The sequence below is a fragment of the Anopheles arabiensis genome, chromosome X (genome assembly GCF_016920715.1).
Source record: "Anopheles arabiensis isolate DONGOLA chromosome X, AaraD3, whole genome shotgun sequence".
In the NCBI taxonomy this organism is placed as follows: Eukaryota; Metazoa; Arthropoda; class Insecta; order Diptera; family Culicidae; genus Anopheles; species Anopheles arabiensis.
The window spans coordinates 16,330,078-16,345,625 of NC_053519.1; the positions used below are offsets into that span (position 1 = coordinate 16,330,078).

The 15,548-nt window shown below is 50.0% G+C and overlaps 3 protein-coding genes across 3 annotated transcripts in view; 1 reads left to right on the forward strand and 2 right to left on the reverse strand.

Annotated features, from left to right (window-relative positions):
- Positions 1 to 367: 367 nt before the first annotated feature.
- Positions 368 to 1,416, reverse strand: LOC120906689. Its single transcript, XM_040318551.1, has 2 exons — positions 1,228 to 1,416; positions 368 to 1,148 (listed from the first exon to the last, which is right to left on the reverse strand). Exons 1-2 carry the CDS (start codon positions 1,285 to 1,287, stop codon positions 594 to 596), a joined length of 615 nt encoding a protein of 204 aa, XP_040174485.1. The 5' UTR covers positions 1,288 to 1,416; the 3' UTR covers positions 368 to 593.
- Positions 1,417 to 2,004: 588 nt separating this feature from the next.
- On the forward strand, positions 2,005 to 3,589 carry LOC120905971 (SUMO-conjugating enzyme UBC9-B-like). Its single transcript, XM_040317334.1, has 4 exons — positions 2,005 to 2,206; positions 2,364 to 2,447; positions 2,552 to 2,814; positions 2,908 to 3,589. Exons 1-4 carry the CDS (start codon positions 2,141 to 2,143, stop codon positions 2,969 to 2,971), a joined length of 477 nt encoding a protein of 158 aa, XP_040173268.1. The 5' UTR covers positions 2,005 to 2,140; the 3' UTR covers positions 2,972 to 3,589.
- Positions 3,590 to 6,160: 2,571 nt separating this feature from the next.
- The window catches only part of LOC120905457, a 33,917-nt gene continuing 24,529 nt past the window's right edge, over positions 6,161 to 15,548 (reverse strand). Inside the window, 4 exon segments of the mRNA XM_040316244.1 lie at positions 6,161 to 7,590; positions 10,237 to 11,336; positions 11,339 to 12,106; positions 12,173 to 12,472. Coding sequence (XP_040172178.1) covers positions 6,498 to 7,590; positions 10,237 to 11,336; positions 11,339 to 12,106; positions 12,173 to 12,472 — 3,261 coding nt within the window. The 3' untranslated portion in view covers positions 6,161 to 6,497.

The window sequence follows — 15,548 nt, forward strand, 5'->3', positions numbered from 1 at the left end:
TGAGATGAATAGGGCATAGCTTCTGTGGGTTGTAGCTTGCACCGTGCGTAATCCACCCGTATCGATCATCCTGTAATGTTTATTGATAGTAAATTTAAAAGTAAAATACGATGGGCCAATCGAGCTGCTTTTATGCTGAGACAATGGCCAGTTGATATGGCTTACTAAGCACAACAAAAAGATGTTCCATTATTCTGTGGAACCTGGGATCCACATCCCGAACAACTACACGATTGAGTAGGGCAATGCACAACACCTGCATGGATGCAGCATTCCATGGCACCGCCCATGATTTAGATTTGTAGTTGGTAGCTGTAATTTGCAAAAACGAGCATAAAATTATACAGAAAACACAATACACCCTCCGTATTGTTCAACGCTCTTACAACGCTATCATTTATTTTAATGAATTCGAGCAGTCCGAAAAAACCCACATGCGTGTCATGCAGTCACGGGAACTGCGTAAGGTGGTAACATCCGGAACACAGGAATGATATAAATGCATTAGATTAATTTACAAAGCAAAAGGGATGAAAGAATGAAGAGAAAAACACTAAACTAAACAAACAAAAACCTTCCTCCGCCGCTTCCTCTTAGGCAGGTTCGTCGTGCTCCTCGGTCCCGTAGCCCGCCAGCGAATGGGCGAGACCACTGTCGTCCTCCTTGCCGGCATCGGCGGCCGTGCCGCTAGTGCCCGGCTTATCCTTCGACTCGCTCTCGTCCACCATCTCCATCAGCGTGTCCACCAGCGACTTGAGCGATTCGATCAAGCCCTGGGCGAAGCCCAGCTCCTCCTTCATAGTGCTCACCTCCATGTGCAGCAGGGCGTTCTCGTTCAGCGCCTCCTTCAGCGAGATGCGCCGGCTTTCGGCCAGCTTCTCCCAGTAGTTGATGGATGGCCGGGCGGCGGTCAGATCCTGCTCTGCCTCGAACGTCGTCTGCGTGGCCTTCGACAGCTGTTCTACCATTTTGCAGCGCTTCGGTTCGCTCGGGTGTTGCTGCTGGTGCTGCTGGTGCTGCTGCTGCTTGACCGGCAGGTCCTTTCCGGGCCCATGGGACGTCGGCTTGAACGGGTGCTGGTTTTCCTTCAGCGCGCTCACGACGTTCTGTACCTCCTTGAGCTTCATCCGGGCAGCTTTGCGAGTTTCCTGCGAAATGGGAGAAGCAAGATGGAGGGGAATGAGATTGCTTTTGTTTTTCTCTGCTGCACGGCAAAGCGCTACCAACCTCCTGTTCCGATACGGTGTCTTCCGAGATGATGATGTTCGCGGCAGACGATGCGCTCATTGCAAGCTGTGCAGACGGTTTGTGTGTTTCGACGAAATTGTTACACCGACACTACATACGCAGAACCAGGGGCCGTTGGTTTCCCTCCAAGTAATGGTTTCCAAACAAAAGCCGACAGTCGGCGCGTCACTTGCACGGCAAATCTCCAATGTCACGTGAAAGTGACAGCTACGGTCACATTGCGGATTCGCGCCCAGTTTATAGCCAGTTTATAACAGTGTGATATAGCGTAAACAAGTGCATACAATGTTTTATTCTGCTCGCTGGTGGATAACTTTGAGTGGATTAGATTTTTTCGAATTTTAATTATTATTTAAAACGATAGAAAAACGGATTTCTTGACTCAAGAAAACAAAGCTACGTTGAAACGTTTCGCAAAATTCAACGCTGAAATGTTTCACAAATGATTCATGAATGAAACGTTTTTATTTCTGGATAATTAGCAATTTCACAAGAATATATTCCTCTCAAACGCATCGTTATATTTGATTGAAAATATTTGGTAACAATTGACACGTAAAAATAGTTTAAAGAACCGTAACAACACAAACTACAAACTGGTACGACAACGACGCTATGAAGGATTTGCTTGACAGCAGAAAACACGTGTCAATTTTCTTGCTCCTGTTGCTGCAACTTGTTGAACCGTTTCGAACCGATTGACAGCTTTCTGTTATTATTTACTGGCGACCGGTATCATTTTCTGGCGAACTGTTGCCGGCGCCGGTCGCACTGAAACGAATGATTTTGCCCTTCGTCTCTCTCTGTCTCTTTGTGTGTGCGCGAACGTTAATTTCCGTTATTTTTCGTGAATTTGCCGTAGGGAACGTGGACACGCGAAAAGGAGAACATCATGTCCGGAATAGCGATACTACGCCTGTACGAGGAACGAAAGGCCTGGCGGAAGGATCATCCCTACGTAAGTTCGAACGACTGTTGAGGTTTGTCTCTGTCTTCGCTCTCCGTCCCGATGATCGCGAACGATTTTTGCTGGCGAATGCGAATGCTAACTTTGTTACAAGCCCGCTTCATGTTTGTTTGCTGCTCTATCTTCTCTATTTTATTGAAATTTGCAGGGATTTGTGGCCAGGCCGGCGAAGAATTCCGATGGCTCGATCGAACTGATGACCTGGGAGTGTGCAGTTCCCGGAAAGATGGGAGTAAGTGTAAAGCATCGGCTGTCTCTTTTCTTTCTTTTGTCTATAGTTTTTTTTTTGCTAACGCACGCACTTTTTACTTCCGGACCTATCGTTTTGCAACTTAGACCCTTTGGGAGGGTGGCCTGTACAAGCTTCAAATGCTGTTCCAAGATGACTATCCGGCCACCCCGCCCGATTGCAAGTTCGTGCCGCCCCTGTTCCATCCGAACGTGTACCCGTCCGGCGCCATCGCCCTGTCGCTGCTGGACGAGGACCAGGGCTGGCGTGCGGCAACGACGATCAAGCAGATACTGTTTAGCATTCAGGAGCTGCTGAACACGCCGGACGTTTCGTATCCGGCCCACACCGAAGCGTTCGCGATTTACAGGTTAGCACAGGTTACTTGCTGGCATCTTTCTCCAGCTGCAGATGATTGATTGTATTGTTTTCTTTTCTGTTTTATGTGGTCCAACTCCTTTAGCCGCAATCCGTTTGAGTACGACAAGCGCGTACGTGCCCAGGCCAAAGCAAATGCGGTGTATTAAATTTATGTTTCGTTTTTTTTTTCATCACTATCCCGCCCCGGGCGAGAGATGGCAGTAAGATAATACGGATCGATAGTAGGGTAAGAGTAGAGGTTCAGCCCGGATGGCTGGTAAACCAGTAGGGTGTGTCTCTCCCTCCGAACAAAGAGCGCGTTGAGTAGCAGTTAAGCATAACGTCACAGGTGTTACACACTCACATTCGTATCTCATATGTTAAGTTTTTGTATTTTATCTCTTGATCGGTGCGCGTTCAGTTTAGGGGGAGAAGCCGTTTAGGCAGGTTGGAATTTAACTCTAGGAAGGAATAGGGAAGCACGGGGGTGAAATCAAACTTCTAGAATTACAGCCAAACAAACTGCCTTTTAAACCGTCGCCGTCTGCGAATGGCCTGCTGAGGGAGGAGAATATTATCAGAAGAGATAACATCAAACATTATCGAAGCGCATGAGTGTGTATTGTCGATCTCCCAAGGAAATCGGCGCTGGGGACAAAAAAAAAAGGAATCCCAGCTTTCGTCGTGAGCAAAACGACATTGGGGCCCTTTCCGTTTGAAGTTCGTAGGCTGAAATTTCAGCCTGTCAGCTGTTTTCATTGTAAAGCAGTTTTCGAGCAGCTATCTAAGTGTGTATAATATACAGGTGGGCTTATCCCAAGGTGTATCAATTTAGAAGGCTGATTTTTATCCCTTCTGCTTCTGAATGAAGATTTTAAGAGTGTTTTGAGTATTCGTCAAGTCTCCAGAAAGCTCGTTGGAGCAAAAGTTTTCACTCGTTCTGTCAAAAAGTGATGTTCAAAATTGGTTATAAAAAAATGCTAATAGACCACCTGGACTACATACACTTTGATTCCAGAATCCACCACTTGATCTTTTTAATGCACCTTGGGATAACGGTAAACAACACCTTGTTTTGCCATGTTTTCGAGCAGGTACTCGAAACTAATTCTAGCTTTGAGGCTAGAATAATCTAGACTGAAAATTGCAGGCTAGTTTTGTGTGTGGTTTTGTATGGAGTGTTTACATGATTTCAGCCTCCAACTGTCAAACTCCATACAAAAAACTAACTAGAATCGTGAAGGCCCCCATTATTAGTAAAATAAGAAACAGTACCGGTTCACAGTTGTTCCGGTTAAAGAGTTCCTTACCGTTTTTCGTTGTCGCCAAATCGTTTCTATGAGACATAAGATGTATGTAGAAAATTACACCGGGTGGTAAATTGGAGGAAAACTTGTGATATTTTGGGAATAAGAAAAATAACGTGTAGGCGGTTGAACTTTCACTTAGCTAATGTGTATTCACTTGTCCGTTTGAGTTCATTTGTACATGCTATAATTCATTACATAGTTCATTTCATCCTCATCTATTTCCCTGTTTATATTTTAGCCTTCAAGTGTTGTCTGTTTCTAATCCCGTTACCATAATCCCATAATTCATGCCATAATATAATTCAAATAAATATATACATTGAAATTCAAACAATATACATACGGAAATTGCGCGAAGCGGAACAGCGAAGCGTTGTTATTCTTCCTAAAATATAACAAACAAACGAATTAAAAAATAAAAGCATTGTTTATAAAAAAGTACCTATGCAGTGTGGCTTACGTGTATATTGGTTGTTGGTCTGCTTTTAGGAATGCGATAGTACACACTTAAAAATATTTCACGACCTCGGTTAAAAAAACTGCCGAAATTCGTCGGCTCTTTCGATTCTTGCTGATATGTCAGTTGAAAATTTCCCATTGCCGATAATCAGTACCATTTAAAACCGAAATATCAGTTAAAAATATTTTAACCGAAACTCGGCAACACAACATGCCGATTACGTACGTTAACACTGCTGTCACCGAGGTCATCCGTCAAAATAACCGAAATTTCGGCTATGTTATTTGAGTTAGCCGAGGCTCGGTTTTCTATCTGTCATTTATCATTTTGTCGATGCAGATACCTTTCGGAGTGATTTTGTGTTATAAAATTAATAGTGTGAAAAATAAATGAAAATATGATACCCAGCGTGAAGAGACCGATCAGTAGCGTACGATCGGACACGGGTGGGCTAGGAAGCTCTGTCAACGCACGTAGCCAGTACACATAAGATCGTCGCTCGAAGCAGTCCTTATCCAAAGATTACCGGATGCTAGTCCGATTGGACCAACCTTTGCCGGCCCGTTCGGACTTCCAGGTTTCATTTCCAGTTACCTTCACGAGGTAAATATCCAAATACTCGACCACGTGACTTCCAATCAAGGTTCACTCAGGCTTGTTTCACTCTGCCCGCTTTACAGAACCGTGTCTGTACCGGTGCCCGCTCTATGCCCGGCCCATCTTCCTGCACCTTTAATACATCCAGACGCTGTACACCATCTGGTGTTGTACCGGCGGCCGTCCCTGCGCTTCCCATCCCACCACAACTCTCATTATTTGGGGGTGGGGAGGTGACTTCCTGCCGTCCAACTACAGATACGATGGTGGTATCATGCTGCAGAAAATGTACATCGGCAATCAGCATCGGGTCTGGCTGTTATGGATGTGGCTCAATAAATAATTGTGTTTGTTTTTATTACTCAAACTAACTTTTTACGCAAATAAAACCACTAAAATTAAAAAAAGATTGTTTTTATAATTAGCTGAAATCTCGGATTGCTCTAACCGAAAATCTCGGTTAAACGTAAACGTCAAAACAAAATGTCAATTGCATTTTTAACCGAGATGTCGGCAACAGAAATTTAACCGAGATCTTTGCCGAGATCTCAGTTGTGCAGATCTCGGCAAAAATTAACCGAGATTCGTCAAACATTTTTAAGTGTGCAGTACCGATGCAATATTCTGATGAAAATTAAATAAACTAATGCAGTTTCTATAACTGTGCATAGCTTGGATTACCTCGCTACCGTTTTTAAATTATAGCTTTTCATAGTTGAAAGGATTTTTTTTGAAAAAAGACAAAATATAAAAAATAATATTTTTCTGTATTTAACAACATTTTTACAGCAAAATGGCTCTAGTAGTTTTGAAAACTGTATATTACACGTCTTGCATAAAATATTCAGAATTTTGCAAAAAGTAATTAAAAAGATAGCGCAGTTTCTATTTGAATAAAAACCGTTGAATTTAAATTTGAAGCGAGCGCCGTTAACAGTTCTACCGCATTTATCATACAGAAAAACAAAAAAAAAACATACACACAATGGTTTGTGATTCTTTAGCAGGTTGTTATTTAAGAAGAAACATTGCGTTGTGTTACAATAGTCAATTAAAAATTGGTCCGACACGTTTCTTTCCTCTCTCTATTGCAGCAGGCTCGATTGGCACACGCGCGCTCCGCGCCTTACCAAACAAACGGAAAATGTGCAATTACAATCTCAGCCGGTATCGTCCTTCGATCTCCTACTCCCCCCCCTCCCCCCTCTCTCTCAGTGGCACGGAATCTCAAAAATGTATTGTGTTCCTTGCGCGGCAGGGCCGGATGTGAGTAAATTGGTTAGTTAAAACGTGTTACACTCGTGGACACTCTTGGCCAATGTTTTGTTAGGAGTTGGTGCGCAGCTCGATGACGACACCACCGGCGCCACCACCACCACCACCACCGGACATGTCCTGATATTTGAGGTCACCACCAGGTTCACCCCGGTAGCGGCCAGCCCCCACCACCACCGCCGGCGGTGGTGCGCTCTTTTTGTAGTAGTGTTTCGCGCGCGGCTGCTGGTGGTGCTGGTCGCCGGCGGCCTGATACGCGTGCGGGTAGTCGTCGGTGCTGGAGCTGCCCCGGCGCACCAGGCTGGCCGTGTCCTTGTTGAGCGTCACCGGCGACCGGGTGCCGATCGTGCGCTCCTGCTCGCGCGTTATGTACGAGCCGAGATACTCGCGGGACGGTGGGGCGGCGCTAGTCGGCGGCTCGACCCCGTGCAGCGTCCGGTACAGCTCCGGCGCCCGGTTCTGCAGGTTGCGCAGGAACACGTTCTTCTTGTCGAGCGTCGGCCCGTCCGGGCTGGTCCGCCCCGGCGGCAGGTGGTACCCGTCCGTGCCGGCCAGCGTGAGGTCGCGCGTGCTGCGACTGACGAGGTTCACGATCGACGGGCTCTTGAGCTGGAGCGGCGGCGACGGCTGGTCGCCCTTCGCCGACCCGTACGACGGCGGCGGCTGCTCCAGGTGCGTGTTGGAGCGGTAGAAGGCGGCCCCGACTGCCGGCCCGCCCCGCCCGCCCAGCTTCTCCAGATAGATCGGGCTCGGATCGTTCGTCCCGTTCAGGCCGTGCACGTTGAACGATTTGCTGCGGTTGAGCGCTTTGTAGGTGCGGGCCGGCTTGACCGGGCCCGTGTTCGCCAGCGGCCGGCCCGCCCCGTTCGTGCTGACCGTGTTCACGATCGACACGTTGATCGTGGACGAGTGCAGCGGCTTCGAGCGCTGCAACCGGTGGTGCTGCTCGTTCCGGGGCAGAGTCTGCGAGCTGACCACACCACCGTACCCGTCGCCGCCGCCGCCACCACCGCCGGGATGGTATTGGACCGGCGGCTCGTGCTCGTAGTGGCCACCGCCCCCGGCCATCGTTGGCAGCCGGTTGGTGCTCTTGCTAAACCGCCCCAGCGTGTGTAGGTTCGTCTGCGGCGGCTGGCTGAACGACCTGCAGCGGGAATGGGAAGAAAGATATTAGGCGAATGTCTAAATGCTGCGAAACAGTGCTGAAGGTAGCAAGGTTCTGCCCTTGCTTTGGTCGCGTGAGCCAACTCCTCTTTGGACTGTTTCCTCAGTTGCGTAAGCAAACATCAACATTTTGAAGCAAATATCTGAAATGGTTCGGCCGCTTGTACTCTTTGCCTTAGAAGGGGAATGAGCTACACAAAGCACAGTCTCCCTTTCCAAGATCCAAGAACATCTTATCATTTGTTGTATATCATAGCAGCCATTAGATTGGATGTTAGGATATACAGTAGGAGACCGCTAACTGGATGTGTTTTAACTGGAGTGCTTTTTAACTGGAGGTTCTCTAACTGGAGTTACTCTCAGTTAACGAACACTTAAACGTCAAAACATGAAACACCCGGAATCTCATGAAGAGAAATTTATTGCAAATGTGCATTTTTCAAGCGAATTTAGGGTCTTTTGTCTACGTTTGCTATTAATTTATGTTATTACACGAATTACTATACTTTATATCAACATAAATGAAAAAAAAGTTTGGTATGTTTATTCCAGTCAACGCCAATCAAAACAATCAATCCATAGAAACGTCATTCCAGTTAGCGAACATTGTTCGTTAACTGGAGCTTGTTTACCTCTCAGTTAGCGGTCACCTACTGTACCATTATAAAGCAATCCAAGAAGCTCAGAAATTGGAATTCCCGAAAAGTCTATGATTCGCTCTTGAAACTTTCCTCCAAGTTTGCAGGTCCACTCCAAGTCGAGTTTTCGAGGGTAATGGTGTCCTGGAGAAATCATTGAAGCAATCACGAAGGTAAAGTACAACGTGCTTGTGGAAGAATGGCACCGAAGGGGTAAAACGATTCGTTCCCATCAGTGACGGATTAACACGAGCGGAGGCCCTAAGCGGTCAAACGGTTTCGAGGCTTCTTAAGACCTCGCGGCACCACGCGCCCGCTTAGTTTGCTTAGTGCTTAATCCGCCCCTGGGTCCCACGCAAATCAATTGAAACTTGGATCATTTAAAGAACATTGTCCATTAGTAGATGAATTTGAATGTACCTGCCCTACAGCAATGACTACTTTGCAAGTACAAGAACTAGAAGTTGGCAGTTCAGAATTCTACAATAGCTCAAGAAGTTACTGAACAAGTTGCAGTTCCAGATATTTCTTCAGACGAAGAAAACGGAATGTTTCGAAGATCCGAGACAAATCAGAATGCTTTCCAGGTACGAACAATATATAGTATTCTGGAAATAAGAAGGAAAGAATGTTATACATCATAGTAGCAATTAGATTGGATGCTAGTATCTGCCACAATCATAGTACACATTCAGTTGAATCATACCGGGAGAAGCTCAGAAATTGAAACACCGAAAAGACTATGATTCTCTTCAAACTTCTCTCCAAATTTGCAGGTCCACTACAAGTGGAGTTTTCGAGTTTTCGAGTAACCAATCCAAAAGCAGCTGGAAATGGCATCCTGGACAACTATTTGAAGTAATCGGGAAGGTAGAGTACATTGTACTTGTGGAAGAATAGCACGGAAGGCGTAAATTGATTCGTTACTGTTGTGGGCAGGCGTGCCGACCCCTGGACTTGCCGTGGCAGTTGCGCTGCCACCGGTCAACGTCCAGGGGGACGACAGTGTGTCACGCACACTGTCGCACACACTAAGCAGCGCAAGGCTTAGTGTGTGCCGTGCGCACAGTTAGAGTGTGTTTGCGAGCCGAACGAGCAGGAGCTCTCGGCAGGGGCGCTCGGTGCGGCTGGTGCGCGGCCACCGTAGTATTATCATTTTAAAGTGTATTCTGTATCATGTTTTACTATTTATTTTATATGTTGTTAATACGTGTAATAAAGCAGTGCAAGGTCTAAACACAACAGTTACCATGCAAATCAATTGAAACATGGTTCATATCCACCATAGAATAACCTTAAAACATCACCAAAAGAGCCTCTGATGTGCTTGAATCCAGCCTAGAATAATTTCCAACGTCACCAAAAGTGTCTCTGATGTTCTTGGATCAAGCATAGAATACCTTCCAACGTCACCAAAAGAGCCTCTGATGTTCTTGGATCAACTATTAAATACCTTCCAACATCACCAAAAGTGCCTCTGATGTACTTGAATCCACCATAGAATACCTTCCAACGTCACCAAAAGAGCCTCTGATGTTCTTGGATCAACCAAATAAAATCTTCCAACATCACCAAGGGGAGGGGATGATTGCGCCTACAGTTCCATGTGCTCTTAGGCGACGTTTACATGCTAAAAGTGTCCCCCCGATGGAACATTTTTCAACTGCCAACTATCCACCACACACTATCCATCGAGTTGATTCATGCCAATGGCTCGTGTCACTGTTCCAAACCCTACCAGCTTACCTACTGACCGCCCCGTTGCCCGATCCTTCTGTCCTAACCTTCTATGGGAGTGGGTCCAATCAAACCGGTTCCCAGCACCATTTGGTTTGTTTACATATCTGCTCTACGAGACCTGCCCTACGCAAGACTGCGGACTCCCGCCACACCAACGCACAGCCGGCTGGCCAGATATGGCGGTGTGTCCGGCCACCGCTCCATCTTTGGCTCTGCGGACACCAACAACATGGAAAGCACACACTCACCGTGTATGGGCGGCGTTGTAGATACGTTCCTCGCGCCGATCTCGCCCTGCCGCTGCCGCGGCCGCCGCGGCCGCCGCCGCCGCTGCCGCTGCCGGGTTGTATTTGTTTTCCTTGCCGAAGATGCTGCCACCGTACGGGTTTTCGCCGAGATAATACTTCTGGCGGGGCGTTGGACCCCCTCCGCCACCACCACCACCACCGCTGCCGGTCGTCATGTCGGACAGTACGTCGGAGGAGCCGCGCCGCTCGATGTAGGGACGGTGTTCGCGCGCCGAATCGCGTCTTGCGCCGGCACCGGTCGGCCTGTGACTAAGCGCGAGGTGCGACTGCGATCGGCCACCGTTCGCGAACCGCTGCTCGTCGCCCCCGTACGGATGGTGGTGGCCGAGCAGGGGCGACCCGCCGCCGCTGCTAATGTGCCCGTCGATCACGTTGTACTGCTGGTAGGTGGTGGTGGTGGTGTTGCTGCCGCCGTTGCCGGACTGTCGCTTGTGCTGGGCGGACGGTGAGGGCGATTGCGATCGTTGCTGCTGCTGCTGCTGCTGCTGCTGCTTCGTGTTTTTGAGCTTGAGCTTGCGCTCCGCACTGGCGGACCGGATCTTGCCCATCAACTTGCGGATGGAGTTGCCGATGGCGGAACCGACGCGGTTCGCCTTCGGCGGCGTACTCTGCGCCCGGCTCACTGTGCGTTGCTGCTGCTGGTGCTGCTGTGGGCCGCCGGCGTGACTTAGATCCTGGATGCTGCTGAAGCGCGTCTTCTGGTACGGTTTGCGCAGTGTCGTCACCACGGGCGGTATCTGGATCGGGGAGACGGAGCGACTGCGCGGTGCGTACCCATGATGTACGACCGGTTGTTTGCCGTGGTACTGCTGCTGTTGCTGTTGCTGTTGTTGCTGTTGCAGCTGCTGTTGGACGGCGACCTGGCGCCGTTCTAGCACTTTGCGCCGTTGCGGCACGGTTGGCCGACCGTCGGCCGGTGCCCCGATCTGGCCCACTGAGTGCCGGTCGGGCGACACGGACCGCCCGTACCGGGCGTGAAAGTTGCGCTCCGCCCCGCCACCATTCGCCGCCTTCGGCCGAGGCGCGGTCAGGTAGGCGGACGCGTACATCGGCCCCCCGGCAGACGGCGGCTGCACCGTGGAGTGCTGGCGATGGACGGGCCGGCCAGTCGGTTCCTCGCTGCCCGATCGGTACCGCTCCCCGGACCGGTAGCCCGCATCGTGGCTGGAACCGCGCTCCACCAGCAGCAGATCCTCTCGGGAGCCCCCGAGCCCCGGCGGCCCGCCCACTCGCCCGCCGGGCGCACGGTGGTGCTGCCCCGCCGGCCGTCCGGCTCGGCCGGCCCGTCGCCCGACTTGATCGTCACGTTGAAGTAGGTGCGCTTGGTCGGCTCGACCAGCTCGTCCAGGTCTTCGCGCGAGTCGCGCGACGACCGCGACTCGCTGCCGAAGTGCGACTCGAGCCACTTGCTCGTTTCCGCCTTGCGCGTTTCCTCCTCCTTGTCGAAGTCGAGCGGCTTCTTGGTGAGCGCGTCGAGCCGGTCGTTCAGCACGGGGAGCCCGCCCGGCAGCAGGTTACCGACTGCCGGCTGGGCGACGCCGCCCGGCCCGAGTGCCAGCTCCTTTGGATGCCGACCGAGCCGGCGCGCCTTGCGCAACCGGTCCGAGAGGCTGTCCCAGTCGGCGAGCAGGCCGCCGCCCGGCTCGCCCGCACGTCCCACCCCGCCGGCACCACCACCACCACCACCGTCCCTGCTCATCTGGGTCTGCTCTGCTGAGTACCGCATCTCGTGTCCGATCACTTCCCCGCCCGGTCCGATCAGATCGACATGCTGCTCGTCCCGCTGCTTGAAGTACCGCTGGGCGGACGACTGGACCGGGGGGAAAAAAATCACAACAATTAGGAGCACGTTTGGGTGCGATTCGCCGGCACTTACCTTCTGGTCGATGATGCGCTCACCGCTGTCCACCTGGTCGTAGCCGCCGTCCGGCTCCGGCAGCGCGTCGTCGACCAGCTCCTCGTGCTGGCGCGTCTGCTCCTTCTCCGTCACGAGCGTACCGTCCGGTTTGGCGAGCTGCCGGATGTCGGTGTCCTCGCTGTCGATGACCTTCCGCGTGCTGACCGACTGCTGCACCAGCTGGGGCCCGGTCGGATGCTGCAGCTCGGTGCGCGCCTTCTCCGACAGCAGCAGCTCCCGTATGTCGTCGACGCCGCTGTTGATCGCCCGCAGGTATGCCTGCGGGAAGCGGAAGAAGAGGGATTAGTATCCCAACAACAACAAAAAACACACACACACAGTAAAAAGCCTTCCATTCCAGCTTTTGCTGTGGTCAAGGCACTGGTCCAGGTGACATCTGCGTTCCTGCGTTGGCTTACGCCCAATAGCGTCGCCATGGTTGTGTTGGCGGTTAGGGCGGTGGCAACGCTCATCGGATGCGATTTTATCGGGCGAGATTTATATGGGATTTTACAGATAACGTCGGACGTGCGATTTCGTCGTCCGACGTTATCTGTCAAATACCACATAAAAATTTGACAGGCCGTCCGATAAAATCGCATGCGAAAAAGCGTTGCCACCGCCCTTATGGCGTGGTAGCGAACAGCCGGTGTGATGGGTTGTGATTAGTGATGGGTAAATTCAACAAAAATCCGAAATCGCTTCCGAATGACTCCGCCAAAATTCGCCGACTAGCGGCTCCGGACGGCTCCGACTGCCGGCTAGCGGCTCCGGACGGCTCCGGACGGCTCCGACTGCTCCGGACGGCTCCGACGGCTCCAACGATTCCGGACAGCTCCAACGGCTCCAACGGCCCCGACGGCTCCAACGGCCCCGACGGCTCCGAACGGCTCCGGACGGCTCCGAACGGCTCCGGACGGCTCCGACGGCTCCGGGCGGAATCTACGATTTGAATTTTTCGGAATCGGAGCCGGAGTAGCAATGCTCGGAAGCGATTCCGAGCCGTGGGTGCGATTCCGGTTACCCATCACTAGTGTGAATGACTGCAGGAATTTATAAAAGTGCAAACAGAGTGCCCTCGCTGCCTGCTCCTCCTGCCTTATTGCTCTCTCTTTATCGCTACACCCACGCTGAGCGTTGTGTGCGCTCGCAGGCTGCGACTGGCGAAGAACAAAGCGCTGACCTGTCGTCAATCGGCCTGTGTGTGTGTGTGTGCGCACCACACACTTGCCCAGTGTTAACGATGCGAGCGTTAACGAAGCCGTCCTTTGCAGTAAACCCAACAAGAGAAAGAGCGTCCGAGGGGAGTTTGGAAGCAAACCGGCAGCATTCTAGCACTACAGTGCTTGATGTTCGAAGTGGGACGCTTTGATTTGGCTTTGACTACAAGTTTCCTTTGCATCACCATGAACCGACATTAGCATTTTCGGGAAAAAATGTTTCAAATGGAAGAAGAAGAAAAAGTATTCCAAAAAGTGGTTTAACAGGGTTTTCCAGGGGTTCTCATAGGAGTGGGACACTTCATTTTCTGTTCGCGGGCCGCATTGCTTCACATATAATGGTGTTGAGGGCCATTTTTCAGTTGCCTGTATCGAATGCAAACGTTTAAATTTCGTCTTTATAAGAAAATACTAACATAATAGACAAAACTTCTATAGCTTTCTATTTTTTAAGCTTGAACTACGTCTCTGAAAAGCAACACTTACATTTTCTTTAAAATAGTCACAATAATTAACTATTTATGTTAACCTTCACAAAGATGCCACGGGCCGGATAATAGGCTCTCGAGGGCCGCATGCGGCTCGCGGGCCGTAGTTTGGAGAGCCCTGACTTAGGCGGAACAGATCACAAACACTTGTCGCGCAGTTGGAGGGGAACAAGAAACTCTAAACAAAACGGTGAAACAAAAGCACTCATACGTAGACCCATACCTTTCCAATTGTTTCAAAATTGATTGCTAAAAATAAAAATATGTAAGAAAATAAAAATTGAGAACAAACTGCTCTTGGTTTCGATGTAAGAAAATGAGTACTGTAGAGCTCCTCATAAGGATTTGTCTCCCGGTTATCTTGAAGTAATTGAAATATTTTGCCGAATATAATTCTTATAATCAGCTAAATCAATCCTAATCCATTTGAATCGCTAAAACATCTTTTTTTTTTGTCATACATATTTTTTTTTGTCTACAGCAGATCGGTGACTAAGTTCACATTCAATTGATTGCATCTTGACTTCGCGGTAGCTAGATTATTTGCTCACTTCGTAGCCTCATCCCACAGTCCGAGAATGAACGAAGAGCACCAAGCGGCTGATGGTCGCTGTTATGCAGCGCACCCAATAAAAATTTCCATTTTTCTCTCGGATCATTGAAGTTATACCAATAAAGCTTCAACGATGCTTACAGGCAAACTTCGATATAGTTGCTTCTTCCTGGTTACTGCACAGAGATCAGAGCCAAGAGCCCAGATCCCTTAGTCTGTGTGTGTTAGCTGGCATGTCGATTGGAGATGGATTAGCTGCAAACCGACTGCGACACGAAAAAAGCGAAAGCCGCAACGTAATTCGTGATGAGCGTCACCAGCACCACCACCTACAACAGCAGCCGGTGGAACTCATTGCCCCAGAGCTTAATGGTTCTTTGTGCGCCGCTCAGGTGTAACTTTGTCTGCCGTGGTGTGCCATCAATATCGGCGACCCAACAGCAAGCGGCAGCACTGTTCGGTCATTCTCTCTCTCTCTCTCATTGCTCTGTGTTACAGCCTCCGGAGGTCAGCCATCTTTGCTTGCGCTATCGATAACTGTACATAATTTATTTGCACTCGCCCGGGTGTACACAGGGATACTGTTCTCTTTCTCTCTTTCTCTCTCTCTCTCTCTCTCTCTCTCCTTCTCTCTCTCTCCTTCTCTCTGTCTGCCTCTCTTTTGTATCGGGACATGAATGATTGGCAGGATCTGCTGTCCGTTGTCGGTTTTTCTCTTAGAGCAAACCTGTTCTGGGGCTCGCTGCTCGATGGGGAAACCTGCACAACCCTTGCAAAGGTCTCTGCTGTGCGCTTGTAGGTGGCACGATAGCGTCTACGCTGGCGAGGTTGGAGAGGAACGTTAGCTGAACAAATAGCGCAAAGAAGAAGGGCCATACAATCCCGACCGATCAAACCAGCCCAGCAAGGCAACGGGGGAAGCTTAATTCGCGGAACGAGTTTCCCCCAAGCGCTACTACGCTACCCACTTCCTGGCGAATTCTGCCAGGCCCAGCGGTCTCGTCACTCGTCTCATCAATCATATTGATTTGCCGACGAGACGAACTGGGAGGATGCAGGGATGCTAGGATGTAGCTGTGTAAGTATGGTTGCAA